Raw genomic sequence first — 23,653 nt, 5'->3', positions numbered from 1 at the left:
TGTATGATGTTTTAATAAAATTTGTTATTTTAAATGATTTTCGTTTTTCAAAAAAAATACTATCAACATCGATCAGTGTTCCTGTTAATAAATAAGTAATAACTATAGTACTTTTTTCTATACTTTGTGTTATTTTATATTAAGTAGTTTTAAATTTTCGCCTACCTACCTATTAAGTACGGAGCAGTATTGAGATGTTTTTTTAACGATTTTTAATTATTTTTACTCATTATATCCATGTCTACGGATAATACATCATCATTCATTAACGAAATTTAATTGCATAATTCCTAAGTGTTTTCCTTATTGTGAATTACATTTCAAGACCAAACATTTTAATGCCAACTAATATAGTTAAAAGAATATAGTTATAAGCAGACTCGATAACACTTTAGTTTTTAATCAATAATTCAATTAAAACAATAATGATGAGTTTTTTTTTTGTGTGTGTGTTTGTGGAGACTATTTTTTTGTTTGGAGTAGTAAAAATATGCTTTGATCTTCAATTTCGTATTTTTGACAGTAAAAATTTTATTTTAATTTAAAACAAAATAAAAGATTTAGCTCTAAACATTTAGTATATTTAATTTTCAGTATGCCATTATCAACATATTTTATCTAATTTTAAACAATTACAACCGTATCATGAAACTAACCAATTCACAATGATTTATGTTAGGTCGGTACTTACGTCTTATAAGTTTAAAATCAGTTACCCTGCAACATCATCTACTTACTAATAAATTATATTATATTCAGTTCTGTTACAATATTAACGTCACAATAAGTTATAGGCATTAGTTACCGATTTTTTCAATAGTTAGGTTTTACAAGTGCGGACAACATAACAATATTTATTGGTTTTCATCTCCAAGCGCTCCGAGATTAACTAAACTTAAACGTTTACCACGCTATGAAATCATATTAAATCTATTGCTACCTATTTCAATAAAATTTTAAATCAATATTAATGAACTGTAATACCTTTTTTGAGTTTTGACATATTATGCTTAATTTATAGTGATGGCGTTTATTAACAAAAATTACCATAATAGTTCAATAAAATCAGTAAACGCTGCAGATCGTGGTGTCTGGCTTTTGATGTAGGTACACTGAATTGAAGCTGTTTACGTTATATTCTATGTCGAGCACATTTATGTGTTGGTTTATATCAGATTAGTAGAGAGTATAATTATAGGTTATGTATACAATCTATTCGACATTGTTACCTGAATTTATTTTGTGAAAAACGTTTGTCGATCGTTTGCACGATTCCGCTGGTTCAAACATTCTCATTTAAAGCCATAACAGTACGTAATTGTTTCACGCCATTATAATTATTATCCAACAGTCTATATTATTATTTAAGTGCATCAGTTCATCACCTATACGGAAAACACTAAATTTGTTTCGAGAAAATATTTGAGTACCTCCCATGTTCTCCTCTTGAAAATCTACAGATGACGGCACTGTTGTAATGGCAAATACACGGGAAGGGTCATAATGATGTGATGCAAATACAGGTAGGTAATAATAATTATATATTATTGTAACCACGCACGATCAGACGAATATTTGTGTAGCCAAAACGAATTAATAACGACAACGGTAAAACCGTTTCGACTGATATGTAAAAATGTATCGATTTTTTTTACACACGTAAATTTGTTTACTAAAAAAAAAAAAGGTTAATATATTTTATAACACAAGTATACTTCAATAGATATAATAGTTGATATAATACTTGAAGCTTTAAATAAATATAGGTAGTTCAATTTATATGTGCTTATTATTATATATTTATTATCCGTTTCTAATAATAGACTTTCTCTAAAAAAAAAATAATAATATATATGGGTTCATAATATGTCCTATTTTTCTTACCCATGTACTCGTATTTTTCAATATACATTTTTATATTTACTAAGTGTTTTTCACACTGTCTTATAAATTTTATATTATTATTAATAATATCTATAATGGAATATCTATCAGATGAATCTATAAAAAGTAAAAGCATTATTAAATAATAATTGAATAATGTTATTCAAGTGTTTTTTTTTATTAATGCATATATCATATCTTTCGACGTTTCTTGAATAATCGAAATTAAGTGACACATGATACCATATCAAAATAAAAAATAACGTAGTTTTAAATTTAATTTATTGAAAGAGGGAACGGAGAGGCGTTCCTGCAGAGAGTGTCCTTATATGGGTAATATGTTACTGAATAATATAATCTCAGTGCATCTACCAAATTTATATTAAATTGACGTATATAAATTTCACATCAGATCTATTTTTAATAACTGGTGGAATTCAATGATTTTTTATTTGATCGACAGGTTAGAAAACCACAAACAAAAACGGCTCCACGCGAAGCTCACCCAATATTCGCTCAACTTTTGACATACAGCTCACGAAATGAATTTGTTGACAACTCGAGTGTTTTTTATAAGCGGTCAAGTGTCTACGAAATAATAACAATAATATGACGCTGCACAAATTTGACTGTCGATTTAAAAGCACAGCAACGGTGTTACAACGAGAAAACCTATTTTTTCGTTCGAGATGACAATCGATAATACGTAATAACTTAATATTATTTTAGTTTACAGTAGAATATGGTAAAATGAACTATTCGATCTCTTGTTTGTTTGATATCTTGTTCGGAGTATTATCAAATCGAAATTGCGTTTGAGATTTAAAAAAAAACACCATTGCAAACAAGTTTATATTTATATTATTATATGACTTTTTTTGGCCTCGGTCTGTATGGACAAAATACAAATATATGAATAATTACCTATACAAGTTATAACGTGACGTAAATTGTTTACAATATTTACATTATTCGTCGTTGCGCCGCTCCTAATTTATGACAAATAGCTTAAAAAAAAGCACAACGTAGGTTCAATGAGATACGGACAAGTCGACGATACAACTAACTCAAGTTAATTCAACGTTCAAAGTACTACGAATATAAGTTATCAGTTAATATTTATCAATTTTATTTCTAAAGTTTTAAGGTTGGTTATAATGAAAAATAGTTTGAAAAAATTGATTCATTTTTTTTATTCGCTGCTTAAATCACACAGTTGTGACTGTGTAAATTTCAAATGAACTAATATCTTTTTAAAAATGCATTCTATACCATCTACTATTTGTTATTGATTTAGGTAGTGGTTAAGACAATATGATTTACATGCAATATGTTATGTTTATGTTTTATCGTTAAGTATTAAATATAGAAATATTTATTAGTATAATACATTTGTATATTTATTTATATTGTGTTTTCAATCTGTTTTTTGAAATTTTTTCCATGGTTAAATTGGTTTGTAAAAAAATAATTTTTAAATGAGTAAGGCTACTTACGAATTTTTATAAAATTATCTGAAAAAAAGTTATTAGCATGTATGATTAAGTTATAATCTTTAGTTAAGATATAAAGTTCATTAAAAAATTAACTTACTAGTTAAGTTAGATTATAATGTTAGGTGATTAAAAAAAAAATTTAACTTATCTTAAAATGACCAACAATTTTGCGGCAGCTACAGATTTTAGAATATATTATTTTTTCGAGCCTCCGATTGACAAACAGTATAAGTTATGATTATTTTTATACTATTTATTTTTCTCCATGTAGCTTTTCTGATGTGGATTCAAATTTTTCTAAATCCAATTGTTTTATAATTTATACAATTACAGATTATATATTGTATATACTATAGGACATTGGTTATATACTGTCGATTTGAATAACCATATAGATTTTCAACGCAAGTGGAATTAATGATTGATAATACTGGGAAATAAAAAATAAATAGATAAGAATACATACATTATTAATTGGATTGACAATATTCATTGTTATTTTAATTTATAAATAAATACCTACCACTTTTAAATTCAATCTACAATAATGCCATTATAATAAAACGCCATCGTAATAATCTGGAGTGGTATTTAATTTAAAAAAAAAATAATCAATTAAAATTCTATTGTATGTACGAGCAGTTTACCTACGACAAAGTATGACTTATCACCGCAATTAAAATAATAATATCCATCCGATGCGACTTTAGAACTTCCATTATACAAAATATTGTATATATGACTCGATAGTGAACCTGTGTGGAAGGTTTAAAATCCTATTATTACTAATACAAGAATTATATAAAACCTGTGTTCTGCTGATCGCTGCAATGTGTGTTTCATTGACCACACAGTAATCACAGGTTGCTTAAATTGTACCAAAATTGATGTTCATAAGATTATTAGATTTCAGTTCTATCGTTGAGTGTACATTTTGTTTATCATTTCAGTCGCTTATCATGAGCACACGCATTTATAAAGTTTCAGTATCGCATTGCAGCAACAATCCATAAGAATAAGAAATTGGCTCTTAAATTATTTTAAGAATAAAATAATCAGGGGAGGGGAGGAATATGAATTCTCCAAAATCTCCAATATCTCCTAAAGGGTTAACAACAAAACAAATTATGAGCCCTCGAACCACTCAAATCACTTAAAACACCAATTAAAAATATCAGTACATCACTCAACTACAAATTCACTGTGAAATCAAAAACTACACAAAACACAATACAATTGAGCAATATAAATTCGAAATCATAAAATTTAACGAATAAAACGGTTAAAGAGAGCAATAAGCCAATAATAAACGAGACAACCACAAAAAACTCTACTAGTCAACCAGAGATAGCACAGACATTTGTCACAGCAAAAGTGAAAAATAACATCCCCCCCCCCAAAAAAAAGCAATGGTCATTAGTTTAAAAAAAAACGCAGACAAAATTTCACAGAAAGATTACATAAAGGCCATTGTTAAAACTATTTCATCTAATAAAACCATCTTTTTTAATATCACGCATATCGAAAGAAATACATTGTATTTTTCTATCAAATAAAAATTGGATAGATAAACAATAATAAGCAATTAATCAATTAAAATACGAAGATATCATAATCCAAATAAAAAGATATGATATACAAAGTATGCCCAACGGTTCTCAGTGAAATATTATCACCAGCATAATATTAATTATTCAGTCACAATTACACCCGCCAGCTTAATCATTAATCTAGGAGTCGGAATACACGAAGTAGGATTTTAGCATATTATATATCGATTGCGGGTACTCCAAAAAAAATGGGCGAATAAGTATGAATTGGTGTATAGCCGTATAGGATTCTTATTTATGCATTAGAAATAAAGTCAAAAAAAAAGAAGTATCCGTCTGAAGTTTAATACCTGTTCGTAGTATATAATGTTATATATACCTACGCGTTGTAATCATCCGTTTGTTCTGCAGTTCGATGTCTTATTAATATTCAATTCTCGTAATCGAAAAACGTACAATATTTTTGTAATACATGAACTCGAGCACAACGAAAACTGAATTTTAAGTAGACATCAATCGACACAACGAGAGGTACGAGTGGATTTCCAGTGATAAGTGCACCAACTACGTCGTCTATATAACAGACGCGTAGTATCAAAATTATTATATACATTTCCGTATTAAACATATATATACATTTATTATTTATATAGGTACTATATAATATGTATATATATATATATATACATTACAGATGACTTAGACTTTAAAAATACTTTCTAAAATGTATTCATAGTATTGTAAATAGCGATTTAAGTTATATACGGTTTTCTCGATTTTGATAGTTATAATACTTTGCAGCTGAGCGAAATAATACTATAAGACACAACGTTATAATATTATATTGGGATGGAAAGGAAAAGCGTCGATACCGCCAATACCGAATATGATAATAATATTTTACTACCTACTATAAAATGTTTATAAGAGTCTGACGATATTCGAACTTTCCGTCAACAGAATCTCATTTACATTTTCGTATTAAGTCCACTCGTTTGTATTATCATCGTCGTCGTCGATATTATAATATTGTTGTTATAAAATGTATTAACTCACTAACCTGCTTGTGTGCTAGCTAGATTTTATATTATACTCGAAAAGTTCGAGTCCTCTCCGATAGCCTGTTCTGAGAAAAAAAAAAAGAGAAAAACTCTATATTTATGATATTGATATATTCAGCGTTATTGGGTTAAAGGTACTCATAATATATTATTTTATACGGTATTAGTAGGCACTAAGTATTAAGTGCGTCTACAATAAGAAGAATAATGCGTTCGTCAGTAAACAGAAATATCTCTATTGTATATTACATATGGTTTTATGTACCTTAACCGGATATTTTGCCGAAAGCCACTACCATGATAAATTATTATAAATTTGTGGTGGTACGGAGTCTAAAAAGTTACTGGATATTAAACGATACTATTATGCACGCGCGTCGGTATTTGAACGTGCCGATGAACATTCGTTGTAGATGACTTCATGGACATTATGTTGTACATGTTGTAATGGTGTCCATATTATAGTAATTATAACGAAGTTCGTAACGAGTTCGTATCTATATAAAGTTTAGCCAGGACTATTCGTAGGAGAGCGCAGCGTTGGTCGTATGGGATGTGCAGCTGATGAAAAAAACTCTCTAAATATGTAAATATGCCTAAATAAAATACTCTGAGACTCGGGGAATAAAAAGTTGATATAGACGTTAAACGATATCATTGTTGGCTAGCGTCTGTATACTAAGGTAACTGTTTTTGAATATGTCTATTCGATGACTGAAATGTAATCATGTTAATAATAATAATTATATTCAATTCATAATGTTATGTTTGTATATATGCTTCCCAAAAACACAAATAGATACTCTTCAATAAATGCTCATAGGTGCTATAATTGCCTATAAGATAATATTATCTATAATTATTATTACCATTATTGATTCATATAAATAATAAATATTACTTTTTTTCTTTTAAAAACATATTTATTAAACGTGCGTTTATGGAAAATGTAATAATTGTTTTATAATTATTGGCGCATACTAAGACGTAAGTATATATATTCTCTACATTTATACCTATATATTATTTTTTCATCTAAAAAGTATTATTTTAATAATTTGGTCATATAATGTTATCTATAAAATGTGTCTGTCCGTATTCTAGACTTCCAAAGATGATAATTACGTATTCCCGTCACCCAATCAATCAATCATACTGTAAAGGCCATAGCCTACAACAATTAGCTCTTAATATTATAACTACAGTGCACTGTTGAACGGTTCTATATTTATGCGTTATGATACATTTCTCCTACCTACTTTTAAAGTACTTGAGTATATACTACTCAAGTACGAAAATTGAATCTATTAAATAATATATGTTAGCCTAAGAATAGTTATATTTATGTATTAATTAATGGAGTTTTAGTATGGTTATAAAAAAATGTATGATTAGAGCCACCAGCTTTTGGAGTTTCCCTTACTGGTTTGTTATGGGAGGTTATCCATCATAATCACACCCATATAAAGAGAGGAGTAAGAGAGGAGCACTTACAAATATTTGCTCCTTGATATAAATTGACTTTACATGGCCTTGGATACACCGTATGTCATTTGTTGTAATGAGAAAATGAGAGATGCCATATTGTAAAATTTAATAAAAATATTTTTTACGTGGAGACCCATGGTTTCTAGTTTAAGTAAAACTTCACTATGGTGAACAACTGAATGTTATACGAGAAATAATTCAGTTAATACATTTAAGAAAAGATCTATTATATACTGCAATGCATAATATGAAGACAAAGTTTTAAGTTTTGTTAAGTATTTGGTGAAGATTGACACCACGATAATAATAAAATTAATTACTGTTAATGGGATTGTCGGTAATATCTCGTGAATTGGAGGATAATTGTGTTTCGGAACTTGATGAGTAACTAGTAAACATAATTTTTTGAATATTCTGTTTTAAAAATATAATTCTAAGGGGACCTTCCATTTTTTTTATAATCTGAGAGAAACTTTTATTTAAACCGATAACACAGTTTTGTCATAATTATAATCTCAATTATCAACGAATTTGTGAAAAATAATTAATGTGAGCCACTACACGATTATTATGTTTTTATAGAAAACCAAATAGTTGGACAAAAATTATTTTCGGTCGGCGAAAACAGTGAACTGCGACGACGTTCGTTGTTTATCGTCGAATAGAATCAGCGATAAAATTCTATATGGTTAAGTGAAACTTAGCAAAAATAATTTTATGAAAAATTGTAATAGTACTAATAATGAAAATGAAAATTCGTTTTCGTTATCATTAAAATGCTTTCCTTATTGGCTTATCATACCAAGGTTAGGTTAAGTTTTAGGTTTAGTTAAGTTTTGGAACTTAATTTAGTTAGGTGATAGTAACAGAAAACCTTTTGATTTTTTTTTCTAGCACCTAAAACTTTTTCAATAAAACTATGCTGCAGAGTACCTACCATCATACACTCAAAAAATATTTTATGACAACTCTACTGATCCCATCTACATTAGAGAAATAGAGCATATGTATCGACTAATGACTATAGTAACCAAACGTTTTAAATCAAATTTTTGCTAGTATTATCATTTTTCATAATTATACCATAATTTAATTGCTTCTATTATAGGCATTATGTACATTATAATAATATACTAGAATGTTAAAATCAAGTAAAATTAAAAAATTGGTTCTAAAATAATATTAAAAGTCATACGATTGTTTACTGATCACTATATAATTTATAAAATTGTATTTACTATCGAAATATATTTCAAACTAATTTGTAAAATACTTGTTTTTAATTATAATTAATTATAATACAATCGAACCTTGATAACTCTAATCTCAATAAAGTAAATAAAACTAAATTCGATTTAAGTGTTTTTTGAGATACTTAGTTGAAACACAACTTTAACATACTTCAATGAATAAGAAATAATTTGAATTACCAATTATAGAGATTCGACTGTAAAATACTGATATGTAGGTACAAAAACGTTTTAAGATCCCTTAGGTCCACGTGGACAATCGCATTCCGCCTCTCGACGTTTTGTGGTCGGTCACCGTTAAAAATGAATAAGAAAACCTTTCGATCTGTCTTTTATGCCATACTGAAGCGTGTTGAACACCGTTAATATAATATATTATATACATCGATGACATCGCAACCATAAGATGTTCGAATGGTTCTATGTTTACCGTAACAAGTAGCCTTGTATAATTTGGAGCGGCAATAAAGAGGAATTCAATTCACTTATTAATAGTATTATCAGCTCTCATAATACTCGACTTTTACTTTCTACAAATCTCAGTCCACATCAATAGCAATGACTATAGGGTAAATTTGGATTTAAAAAGAAAACATTTGCAATTACCTATTCGTAAAAATATTCAATTTCGACCAAAAGCTTATAAATTCAAAATAATGATTAGCCTATTTTTGAGATCCTTTAGATAAAATTATATGAGTCAAATCAAGTCTTATATAAGTCATAATTATCGTTGTTTATGCATAGTATATTTTATACCGAATACCGATCCATTACAAAAATTGTAATTAATGTAATTGCTATATATTTACTTTTTTGTAATTCTTAGATTAGCATATTATTCGCATATTGAATATTAAAATTACAAAAAAATTACATTCAAAATAACAATAGCATGAATTTGCAGTTAAACTTGTTAATTTAAATTTATATATACACTATTATTATTTAAAATTAATACAAAAATCTTGATTTCGACAAATACCATTAAATATTTAAATCACAATCCTAAAAAATATAGAAATGTAAAACAGCAGTATGATTTTGGAGATAAAATTAGGATATTTTTCAAATTGGTTCGCTTTTTTTAACGATGAGATCTATTTTATAATTATTTTATAGGTAATCACGATTATTCAAATACCTATTATATTATCAAATTAATCCTTTATATTTTTATACTGGCGAAAATCAGTTGTTTAAATTAGTTGGCTTGATAACTGTAGTTTAATTATACAATGGTGAATCTTTATTATAAATATAAACAATAATCAGTAACAACATAGAGTATATTGTTTATATGACGAACATTTTTTTTTATTTTTATTTGAAAATACAACATGGACGTAAAATTTTTTCATTGTTTAATTGATGCATTGAAAGTTGCTGGTTGCTGTATATATGAAGACAGTATACCAATTTTGTACAATTCGTTAATTAAATTACAAAGTGAAAATCATTTCAATTCTGTATATTTGTGGGGCCGTATCGAAACATCATCCATTGATTATTATATTGCTTATGGTCACCAAAAGGATCTAATTGAGAATAGAATATTTTTTTATACGTAAGTTTACGAGTGTATAATCTACTGAGAAGTTTGGAGCTGATAGTTATTACATAGTCCATCACAATATTGAAGTTAAACTTTTTACTTAAATGAAATACTATATATATATAGTATACACCCCACTCAACAATTTGCTTAACGATTAATTTTATTATTATAATAATAGTCAAAACATGTTGGAATGGGATATAATGCCAACCGATTGGTCAACACTCGAAACAGATATGGTACAAAAATTAAAAACCAAGTTATATGGTGATCCAAGATATGTGGAAACAATAGATAACTCAAATAAAAAGTCACAAGAAACAACAGAATATGCAATAGCACCCAATGTAGTATTAAAATTTGATGATTATGGAGAAGGTGGAGAAGAAGATAATATGAATAATGTAGAAAGTTTAACTTATAATGATATTGTATCAGTCACTGCAGAAACTGACGAAATTATAGAAACGGTATAGACCAGAGTTAATCTTTGTTAGAATAAAATTATAATATGTATTAATTTGATGTTTATTAGGAATCTGCTATTAATGATTCTTCTAATTTAAAACTTTCAATAAAAGAAGAGGATAGACTAGCCATAACCGTTCAAATGATTGACAACGAAAGTCACATAGTACCAAGAGGATTTTTGTACAAGTTGCCTGATGGAAACATAACCAAAGCTCCTTACTTCAAAGGTACCTACAACTTTTTACTAAATTAAAGTTTTAAATTATTTGCACGAATTAAAATATAATGTATTTTCAGGCTTAGATTATTCTGCGATTGGGAATGAAAACAATTTTTTACACATAAATCAACAGTACTGTCAACCTAAAGATCTAAAAAGTGACGTACGACTAGATTACAATGCATCAATTGATTTTTTACAATCAATCGTTAATGATATACCAAAAGGTATCATTTTTGGCTTATAACTTCCAAAAAAAAATGTTCAAAGAATTTTTTAATTTTGTAATAGGATGTTGGGCTTCTCGGCTTTACTCAAATCGATATTTTATTATTCACAATTTACTATGGCCAGGTGCTGTTTATGTCCAAGATATGAATACTGGTATTCATGGTTACTTCTACAACGGATATGGCCTGAAAAACTTAGATTTGCCGTTTATGATCTAATGTCATATCGTTTTCTTATAGGTATATTAAAATGTTGTTTGTAATTAATTTTAATTGTACTTCAGTAAGAGTTGTTATAATTTATATAGATTATATGGATCTATACATTTTATTCGTTATGTTATTAAAATTCCCGGCTTAAATAATAATTATTATAACATTACTTCACCTCTTAAAATACAATCTTTTCCACTCTATATCAAACTCTTTAATCTACAAACCAATTATCCACCCATTGATGATTCACGAGATTCAGCTATAGGATACAGCCAAAACTTCAAATTTTCCAATCATTTCAGGTAATTTGCTTTCGCCTTATAAAAAATGAAAAAAATCTCAGAAACACAGAAAAAAATTACAATACCTACATTTTAAGCGTGCGAAGTATCATTACGTTCACATTGGTGGACAAATTGCAATTTATTTTTAAACATTTTATAAAAATAATATAATTGTACACACTTTCCATTTAAAGAAAATCAATAATCACGTATTTTATCTATTTAATATTATTTAGGATGTAAAAATATCATTAATAATGTATGCGTAATTATAACAATAATATATTACCTATTTTTATTAGGAAACGTATATACGGTATAATTCGAAGATTATAACATAATGTCATTCTATTCACAGCATTGATATATCTTATTTTCTATTGTAAACTATTTGCAACAAAAATTAGGTGCCGCAATTTAATATTTCGATGAAAGGTGTACAAAATATTTTTCTAAAACCCAAGTACTGCAATTTGAGGATACAAATTATTAATCTACTAAGTTCTTCGGTGTAATGTATCAGCTATGTATATTATAAATGATTTTATATAAGTTAAATCACACCAGGAGTGTAATTAAGAGTGGATGAAGGTGATAGATCCTCCCCCCCAAAAACTTTTATTTTACTGCTAACATTTTATATTTAGTGGTGTAGCAGGTCACATATGAGCCTAACAGATTTTTCTAAGAGCATATAATCCCTCCTATTCTACCGTCAGAAGCTGAGCAGTACAAAATTTAAGTGTTTATAATTAATTCAAAATATAAAAAGATAAAAATTCAAGAATTTACAGGACGTCGACTGGAACAGTGCGATAGTTTCAATGACTCTCCAAAATCGTCTTTAGCCAAGTATCAGGTATCCTAATGTCCTTATACTTCTTTGCAGCTGCATCCTAAGACACTGCGATGTGCAATATTGGAGATGTTACGCACTGCAGTCAGTGGTGCCGTGAACTTTTTTATTCTTTGAAGCAACTATTCAAAACAATAACCCTGTGGTCTGTACCCACTAACTGTTCTCTATTGTAGATATTGAAAACTTACTTATAAATAACCCCCCCCCCCCCTTAACTCGAGCGATCGCTTCTTAAAATAATTATTTTCGATGCCTCTAACTGTAGCTGTAAATTATATGTATGATGTAACATATATTATTGCTTCAATGACCATGGCGTCGTAGTACTGGTGAAAGGACAAAAAATAATTTTGATAATGTTAAATTGCATACATGCTGTCGAGTCTCGATAATTTAAATCTCAAAAGAAATTCGTTTTATGAAGTTTTCATGTTACATACCTCAAACAAAAATTAAAAACACTTCAAGGGACTTAAAAAAAAATAAGAGATATCGTGGTTTTTTGAGTTATCGAGGTTCGAGTTATGTCGACTGTATTAGGTGTATTAGGACACAATTTAACCGTTAGTTGGTAAGATTTCGTGGACTTTCATACCAGCAATATAATAACGGATCGCATTGACCTCTGAAAATCCTGATATGATATTATACAAAATAAATATATCAATGTCCCATCCTCTACCATCAACCAACAACAATATTAATCAAACAACGGAACTGATATAATATGAAATCATATTGTACGAACGTATACCAGGTATGGTACGTTTTATAATATTATAAAATAAATATACTCGTAGAAAACAATATTATCCTACACAATATTTGAATAGGTTCCTGCCATAATATTTTTATCACGAATTTTTTTCCGACAAACGTTTATGACGTATCATAATTTAAGTAATATCCATATATTACTGGATACGACGGTCGTTGAGTAAAACGATTTACCGTAAAATGTACAGTTTTATTCCTGAGCATTTCTTGTTTGATCTATTTGATGACTCGCAGTCAATAACAGGTACTTAGAGCTATACGTTCAAAAATCGAGTGTTTAAGTATTCGAAAATAAATCGTGCTCGTAACATTCGAATAAGTTCCAAGGAATCATTTATTACGACACCGGTTGTATTTAGTGACGAATCGGGTTAATGACCTGTGCTTGAAACACCCGGCAAAACGGTGCTGTAACTATAATCGTGCAATTGTTTTTATTATTATTAGTAGGTATAGTATTATTAATAAATATTTAATCCACATAAAGGGTGTGATAGAAATACCTGCCAGATGAAAATTAAAAAATGTATATTAGATAGTTATATTTAACGTATATTAAAAAAATATATGATCAAAATATATGAATAGTAAATAATTTAAGATTTACTTATGAGTGCATGAACATTATTAAAAATAATTGTTTGAATAAATAAACGTATATTTCGAATTAATTAACTAAAAAAACAAAAACAAAAATTTCTAAAAATAAATTACTTTACATAATTAATATACTTTTTTATTATTAACCGATTATTTTTTTCCTAAATACAATTTAATAAAAAAAATTGTCAACTGTAATTATAGCGCAAGCGCCTGTAAATCATATAAAAGGAAAATTGAAAATATTGATTAGAAATTTAGAAAAAGGTTATTTGATTTTGATACACTATACTCATGACAACGAATATAAACTCAGTTTAAAGTGGAGCCAATCCGAGTGACTATCGAGACTCCGCTTCAAATAGTAACCCACGGGGCATAACATTTAATATCGCAACAAAATGAATTGAATTAATGGGCAGATTCTTTCGTAGAAATTGAAGGGTTATTTTACAGTTTCGGTAAACATAATTTCAATATTCTATAGATTGAATTCATATAGTAGGTATAAGATCGATGCAAAAAATTGCATTGTGTTAACAGAACTCAGCAAAGAATTGGTCAGTAATGAAATTATACCACAACATTGGATTTAAAATTTATGGTCAATGACGGAATGTGAAATTAATATTGAAAGATTAATACACATACTTAATAGGAGACCATCTTTGACAGGTGCAAATAACTTTTTCATAAAATTAAATGATTTATTTCTATTTTTACTGTTTTATTGAACAGAAAAATAGCTTAGGTATGTTCATGCATTTTATTGTTGTAATCATACATTTTCTTAAAATAGTACAATATACACTACGCACTCTCATACAAAAAATTAAAATATTTACAATCCGTCATCATACAGATTTCTTATGTATTTCTATTATACATTAATGCTACTAGACACTTATATTGAGCCTTAAATTTAATAATTTTCATTATTTAATATTATATACATCCAGGATGTCCGTAAAGATATACCCATTAGCCGTAGAGTGGGAACCACCACCTGTACAAAAACCAGTTTTTTGCAGTTTTATTTATAAACTAAAAAAACTGTTAAAAATCGTGAAATTAATGAAAATAAAATGTCGAAAGCTCAACATTTTCAAGAAAATAAACTGTATAAATTAGGTATCTTTATATTTTTCAAACATTAGAAAGCAACTTTTTTTTAAACATTTTTACCAAAAAATTTAATTAAATTCAGAAATAAAACAAAATACATGTAGCTCTTTTCTATGTGAGTGATAAAAAAAAACAACAGATTTATGATATATTTATTACCTAAGAAGATAATATTGCAATGGGTAATTCGTTCGCATGTAAACTCCACCGATTGCGACCTTTTTAGACCTTTTTTCATGTAAATTCCACCGGTACGTTTATTTTACCTGAAAAAAAATGTAAACTCCACCGGTATGTTTTTTCATAGCAGCATCAAGTCAATTTTTCCAATTTTTTTTTTTTTTCAATAAAGTAATTTAAGTAATATATATATTTTAATAATAAATTCCAAATTAAAATAACAATTTGTATAAAAAATAAATATAAATGGCATTTTTGGCTATTTTTTAGAGCATATTTGTATGGTTTTAAGTACATTTAAATCCAGGCCCTAATTATAATATATTTATTGTATTTAAATGCAATAATTAAAAAAAAAATCATATAAAAATCAAATAGAAATAAATAATAATAGAAAAATATATAATTATTAACATTACGTAAGTAATACGTATACCTACATAATTTATGTACAGATTTATTATTTATATATATTATATTCAGATACTTATATCTTTTTTTACACAATATTATTAAAATAAATAATATAACAATTAATAGTGATCAGTAGTTCGTAGTTAAAATAATGTTAATTAAAATAAATGAATAAAAACTAATTACTTAAAGAAAATTTAGGTTTTAAAAAAATGTGTATGGTTTTAAAATTTGGTTTGGTAATGTTTAGATGCAGCTTTGACGAATTGCATAATGGTAATATTGTTTGCCTTGAATGACGAAATGATGGTGTTTAATTAATATTTTTGGCATGTCTTTGATTGTGAATTTCTAAGGTTATTAGGTTCATTAATACTGTTGAATTTAATGTAAGAGAATGATTGAATATCTAATAGAGCTTTTGTAAAGTAATGTATATTTGGATGTGTGTTAGCAAAGGATTGAGCTAAATGTGAGTGAAACAACTCGCATGCATTCGTAGTTAAATTCAATTCAGTGCTACATTGAGCCCAAATATTTGGTGGAAATAATGCTTCTTCTATCTTCTTTAATGTAGTAGTCTAAAATATAATCTGCTAATTGTGTTAATTTTGAGTTTTCGGGCTTTATAGACATTAATTCTATTGCAAAAAAATTTGAAACATGAAAAGTCGATCTATGGAATTTGTACGTGCTTTCAGATCAAAATGTATCGGTGGAATTTACATGCTATAAATCCAACCCTAAAATCGACTACCTGTAAATCGGTGGAGTTTATAATCGCCCGGTAATTCCTTGAGACAGTATAATATTATTATATAGGGCATAAACCCAAAAGTTCAAAACATATTATAAATAAGTGAAACATTTATTTTTTAAATGCAATAACCTACGTCACTTGATTGTTTTTAAACATTTGTTTTTACTATATATATTTGCTTATATTACAAAATTAATAAGATCTATAACTTGAGTTATTATTCTCCAAATAGCCTATAAACGTGGAAAAATGTATATTGTTATTTGGAAAAAAATGAGTATACTAATAATTATTTATTAAAAATTTTGCCAAAAGTCTTAAAAAAATGTCGATGCTATCAAACCCAATTGAATTTTTGATGAGTCATATGGTTAACCAGTCGATAAAAATGCAAATTATTTCACTTTTGATGGTTATTCCTTATAAATTTGAAAAAGTAAATATCATAATATTTACCTTAAAATGGCAAAATCTACCTACTTATGGAAAATCAAAACAACAAGATGAATTGAACAGAATTTTGAATAAATTTCTCAATATTCGACTGTAACTATTTTTATTGTGTGGGTCAGCCATAATATATTATATTTGTTCTACTTCTTACAAACAGGGCATTGTAAGCATTTTAATTTTTATCTAGTTCTTATATGTTTTGAAAAATTAGTGAATATACTAAGCAAATTTTTGGAATATAATATAAGGTGCTGAAAATATAAAATATTTAGTAAGCATTTCACATTAGAAATGTCTGAACGTGAGTGTTAACATTAAGTTTTTTTATGCACGAATTTGAGACGATTTTTTACAATAAATTCAGACTTTTTACATAGTTTTTCTTATTAACTATTGTATAACCACAAAATTAAAATAACATCAATAGATAATATTTTTTTGGCAAATTTTCTAAAATAAAAAAATACCAACTACAACTCAGCTATTCACCACACAGCATTTGAAAAATTATGGATAATGTTTTTGAAATACTTTAGAAACATTTTATAAATATTATTTAATATTGTTTTAATTGTTTCAGTTAAGTTTTGGATTTTGAACGATAAGCACATAGCATGGTTATTATTTTATTAATTTACTAGGTTAGAGGTTTTTAGGCCAAACACAAATAACAAATAATTGAGATGATAAATAAAATAGTCCAACATTTGAACACTGCCACTCAGCGGTCACCAGACATGGCGATGTATTGTTATATTATTATATTATATTGTCGGCCTTCAGTCTAATATATATTATTACACGATACTATATCGTAACATGTTGTTGTTTGAGAAATATTATTATTATTTTCCATAAATAATAATTATTATAACGATCTGTTTACCGTGTACGCGGATAATAATATTATGATGTTTGAGTCTAAATTTGTACAATATCATATCAAACATAGTATTTTTTTTCTACACAAAACAATGCTATAGAAACTAATTTACATATAAATTATTATGTAAATGTAAATACTGAGAATTGAGATGTAAACGGAAATCAACTTAAACCTAAATCCGATTGAATGAAACACAAAATTTTTATTACTCCATTACAACAGGTAGCATATTATTATCATCTTTAATTTCTGATCTCAGTTTCGTCCAGTATCGGGATAGACACTATTTTGTAGGTACTGACATTTTTCAGTACCGAAAACGTGCTCATGGTTTTATTTGACGTTGGTAAATCACTCCAAAAGATAAAATACCATTTTTAAGAATGAAAGAAACATCTTAGGACTTGGTTTTATGGTAATTTCTCATTTGAAAATGCTGAATTTTGAAATCGTTTCTTGTAATCTAAACATTGAGCTTCAAATATGAAATATTAGGTATACTTTGAATAATTGAAAAGTCAAAATTTGACTAAATTTGACAAAATTGTGAAATCACAATACTTATATAAAATTATATACTTAACTATATACTGCCCTAATTTTACTGATTATTTTATATTTAAAACAAAAAAATATCAATGGTTTATTTATTTATTTATTTTTTTTTATGAAGTCTTAATGACATATTTTTTCAACTGAACTTAATGATAAAATTAGTATAAAGAGGATTTCAGATTCAAATGTATTGTTTCCGTCTTATCCGAGTTTTAACATATAGGTTTTTCTACAATATTTCAATCTTAAAAATAGTTACTACCTATTAAAACAACTCAAATAGTCACATTAAAATATTGAACACACCTACCGGACCTCCTAAGGTATTATATAATATAATGTCTTACCTTTGGTTGGCCACCGAGACAATACACATACAAGTTATATTGCGCCCTGTTAAAAGTATTTAATAAAAACTAAAATGTTCAACATTGTTTTTATTATTTTCTGTGGTAGATTTTTGATTATTATAAAAATATAAACTGCTATAAGACTAATTATATGATATAATATTTTATTGCATATTGCAAAAAACGTGATTTCTCGATGATACATACAAGAAACAAACATGTTATAAATTTCTAAAGTTGGCGTAAGTAGTGTGGAAGTTATATGAATTCCGTTGATTGTTATTCGACTATGATGCAGGCTAGTTTAACTTGCACCCTGTCTTTGGCAGTTTTCAGGGTCTTGCACTTTTTGCACAACAGTAAAAGTACTTTTACAGTATATTGCATACTATATTATACTGTATTATATTCCACAGACTTTCAGTGAGATGAAAATCGAGCTAAAGTGTGATTAAAATATATATTAGAATTGCGAAATTCTTGGGAAAAAATCGTATATATGAAAATAACGTGGCAATCATTTCCGCATAAATAATAATACATAAACTTTATACTTTGAAACAGCGAAAAAAGTGTTAAGTTTAATCATTTCTATACATATAGCGCGTGTATCAAACTACTACGACTTCATTGAAATTTATTTTCAGGCTTACATGAAGAAAAGAAAACGTATTTAAAAATGCATTTATTATCAGTAAAAAAGTATATTTCTATTGTAGATGATGTGAATTATGAACAATAAACAAAAAAAGTTCATATATTAGTATTTTGCATACCAAATATCATGCAAACACACCACGGGAAAATAACTATTTTCCCTCTCACACGCACACACACACATATACTCAACATATTAATCCGTATTCCTGTTTAGCGCTAAAAACTTTGCGAAAATGTAATGATAATAATTGGATTTAGATCAACGCACACGCCCCTGAGACTAGATACGGGTTTATGATGTTATATATTATATTATTATACTTCAGAATTTTCCACAGTATTGAACAATGAATATTGCATATCGAAACAATATATAGAAATGTATACAACGTCGCAATTTTGTCGAAAACTTTTCACCTCACGTATGTTTACATTACTGTCTAGCAGACTCGATGAAAGTTTGTGATACACGCGTGTTAGGTGAAATAATATGAAATAATATACGTCCACGCTAGATGCGTGGTATCGATATATGTTATGTATTTTAGATACAGCTATGTAAAAATAATACAAATTTAAAAATTCAGTGACAATTTGTAGTATCAATCCCTCTTATAAAGTACCAATTCAATTCAATTTCAGGAGTCACCGCTCAAAAAAAAAATTCAATAATCTTAACCTAATTTTTTAATGTAAAAAGTGATTTTAGTAAAAAATAAAGCGAATAAATGGATGTCGCTCTGCTGTACAATAGGTAACAAGTGGGTTACTGTAATGGATGGTAATAATTTAAATTCAATGATATAATATCATTGTATACGAAAAACGATTCTGAGTGGATATGGTTTGTCAGTCTAGGATATATTATAGGTAATATATTTTTTTTATATTGCTATTATTTCAAAAAAAATAAAAATATATTTATATATATAGGTAGCTATAAAATAAATTCCAAATTAATCAAATTAGATTCATTATGTACTCAACTCACTCTATCATTCATAGTAGGTATATACAATGTATTATGAAGTATTAATATAAATCATTATCGATATTAACTATTAATATTAGAATATTATATGTATACGCTAAACATTTAAGTAGCCACAAAAAATATTTTTAAATTACAACAATATGACTAAAATTGTTATTCTTGAGGTATTTAATATGTAATTTCATCCAAATTTGAACTTAAAAATACTAAAGAAAAAACTAAAAATATTGAAAATTGTAATCGTCTATAAATAACTTTGAAAGATTTGAAATATTTATAAAATTTTATCAAGTATAGAAAATGTCAGTATAAACATTCAGTGAAAATTTCATGTGTCTACAGTAATTTTTTTTTGTTATTACACCAATATCTAAATCATCCCCAACGCACCATAACTATAAATTCCGGAACTCCAACCGGAAAAGCTACTGAAGTTGAAAATCGAATTCCATCTATTTCGACAACTTATCGTGTACACAAACACACAAAAAAATTCCAATGTGGGTTTTAGCACAATCCCTCCCCCCCCCCCCCCACAGGGGCTGCGTATAAAAGTAACGAACGAAAGATTTGTTTGTATAGTATAAGAGAACATCTTCAGCTTAGTGCAGTTTGTCAATTGATCAATGATTATAGAACTATTAGCCCTTGGTAGCGTTGTTGTAGTTTGGAGGTGGATATGTGAATTCCCTGTTAGTTTTCTGTCTAAAATTACACCCGAGATACTTGATATTGACAGTTAGTAAAGAGTGCCGCTGTACTTTTTTGAGGGTTTAATGTTTTATGATATTTTCTCATTGCGTGTCCAGTCTTCAGACAGAAGTCACCATTAGAACGACATAAATCGATGAAAGATTTGAATCATTTCTACTTGTGTTTTAATGAGAGTCTAGTTGAAAATAAAAAATTACACGAGTGTGTCAGGAATGTGGAGGTCACCATCACTGCTTGCTGCATTTTGAAGGTAGAGGTATACCAACTAGTAGATCCAAAATAAAACGCACCAACACCAGTGGACCTCCTTCTTGGTGCAGATGTTTTCCTATACGTTATTACGCGGAAAAACTTGTTGACTAAACCAGTTGGTATCGGACACTGCGTTTGGTTGGGCTTTAATGGGAAAAACTGGTAATTCTAAGTCACAAAGGACTACTACCTTGGTAACTGCATCACTAGATAGTGCAGACCAGTGGTTTTCAACCAGTGTGCCGAGAACGCCCTTGAAGTGTGCCGCGATGACAGACTCATTTCATACTTAATTCGAATGAAAATTACCAAAGGTATCCATAATAATAATAATAATAATAATAATAATATGATTAATGATTATCATGATGATGGTAATAACTCATAATTCGAAACACCAGCTTCACTGTAGGGTAATTAATATAATATTTGTTTGTTATGATTTTCGGTGATTTTTTTTGTCTCGTTATAGTCTTATTGTCAACACTATTATTTTATCAACACCGGATGTAGCTGCACAACATGACGTACCTAAGTGTAAATCGTTTAATTATATAGCTTTTGATAATATGATCATGGAATCAGTTCAGACTGAAGAGGGAAATAGATAACTAATTTTATTTTATGAGGTTATTTGTTTTTATTATTATTGACATGGTAATATGATACGCAAGGTGGAGAGAATGTTTTTTTTCTTGTCGTACGAAAGTTAATAGTGTGGAATAAGAGAAGTGAACAGAAAAAAAATGTCGCGAAAATTTTAGCGCAATGGCAGCGATTCCGGTCAAGGTGTTGCTCTTATATATTTTGGTCTAAAACAACAAAAGTGGCGTGCCAGCGACTACAGAACGGGTCACCACCACCTTGAACCTATACCACGGCGAGTCCTCGTCTCCCGTAAAACGACCCGTCGAATCGTATTACGCGACCCGCCCGACCGACCGAAGACGATGTTTTCTTTTTCCAACCCGACAACTATCGGGGTCAAGAGACCTGCAGAAAATCGCTGCAAAGTCAGTCGGTCGCCGACGACATTGGACGAGTGTTAATAAGAGAGGGATCGAGCCGAAAGCGGAACGGGACGGCGTGGCAGATTTCACAAAGATAATACAATAGGAAGCGGCTAGTGCGTGTGGTGTATAATATGACCACATTTTTTAATAATAATATATTACGTACTTATTATCAATGCCTACGTATTTTTTTTTTTTATTATTAATTAACCCACTGCAACAAAGACCGTAATGTGACTTTTTTTTTGTAGGTTTTTAACTGTGAGGGAAGATACAGTTGATTTGGGACACGTGTTTGTGTGGCAAAGTTCTTGCCATTTGCAACCCGGGTGCGGTCACCCTTCAGGGAACTATTGGCAGCGGGCAGTGCGTATTACACTCAATCACATTGCGCGAATGATTGCAACAACCACACGACGCCAAGCCACAATACATCATACTATTATTACTCGACTTACACGCAATTCGCTGTCGCTGTATGTGCATTTCGTCAAGTCTCTCCCCTACTCCACCCTTACCCACGCACTATCAAGAGTTATGCGAAGCTCGCTAGCACCACAGCCAGATCAGTGGCAACACAACAATATTATGCATAGGTATTGTCATAGGTATATATATATTAATATAATATTCCGTGTAACATAATATTATTATTGTGTGGAAGGTCCGACGGTAATGAAATTGTTTGAGTTCACTCTCATCAATGACGACGAAAATCACATTAAATTTTATAACAGCTTGTGGCACGTCACAATTTAGGTACTATAGTATATTATTATGATGTACGAGTACGAATGTACGATTATTGTTCACAGGCTAGCTTGAACAAGTCCTTCGTAGACTTGCATATAGCTTATACATTGCATCTAACTAATCTATAATTTCAAAATTATTATCGACTAAACAAATGTCCCCATATCTAAAAATTATTAAAATATACCTTACTCCTGTATAGGCATAACATTTTCAATACCCTATTTTGTTCTTACTAAAATACAGTAGTATTTTTCCAATTTGCATACAGTTATTTAATGATACATCTATTGATGTATAAAATACAATGTGCATATTTTGATTGAGGCCTGTAGACTCAAAAACTACTCAACCGATATTAACAAAAATTGTAAAAATGTAAAGGATGTTTTTTAATATATCAAAAGTTCAATGTTTCGGACCACGTTCGTTATTTGACACTGAACACATGTTTTTAAACATTTTTGTTAATCATTTATGCTGCAATACAAAATACATTATAAAAAAGAACCATGTTTTAGTATTATTCACTTTAGAAAGAGAGTGAAATACCGAAAAATATTAGCTCATGGATTTATAATATTTAAACCAATGACTGAG

At 28.4% G+C, this 23,653-nt stretch overlaps 1 protein-coding gene across 1 annotated transcript; it reads left to right on the top strand.

Moving 5' to 3' along the window:
• The first annotated feature begins 10,069 nt into the window (after nt 1-10,069).
• Nucleotides 10,070-11,427, top strand: Rsph9 (Radial spoke head protein 9). Its single transcript, XM_015514196.1, has 5 exons — nt 10,070-10,296; nt 10,466-10,757; nt 10,823-10,985; nt 11,056-11,205; nt 11,270-11,427. The coding sequence occupies exons 1-5, from the start codon at nt 10,070-10,072 to the stop codon at nt 11,425-11,427; spliced, it is 990 nt and encodes a 329-aa protein (XP_015369682.1).
• The last annotated feature ends 12,226 nt before the right edge of the window (nt 11,428-23,653 follow it).

This window comes from Diuraphis noxia, unplaced genomic scaffold (assembly GCF_037042655.1).
Source record: "Diuraphis noxia isolate RWA-SAM2 unplaced genomic scaffold, SU_Dnox_SAM2 contig0001, whole genome shotgun sequence".
Lineage (NCBI taxonomy): Eukaryota > Metazoa > Arthropoda > Insecta > Hemiptera > Aphididae > Diuraphis > Diuraphis noxia.
Note: the sequence above shows the minus strand (reverse complement) of the source record. Positions and strands in the feature narration are given on the sequence as shown.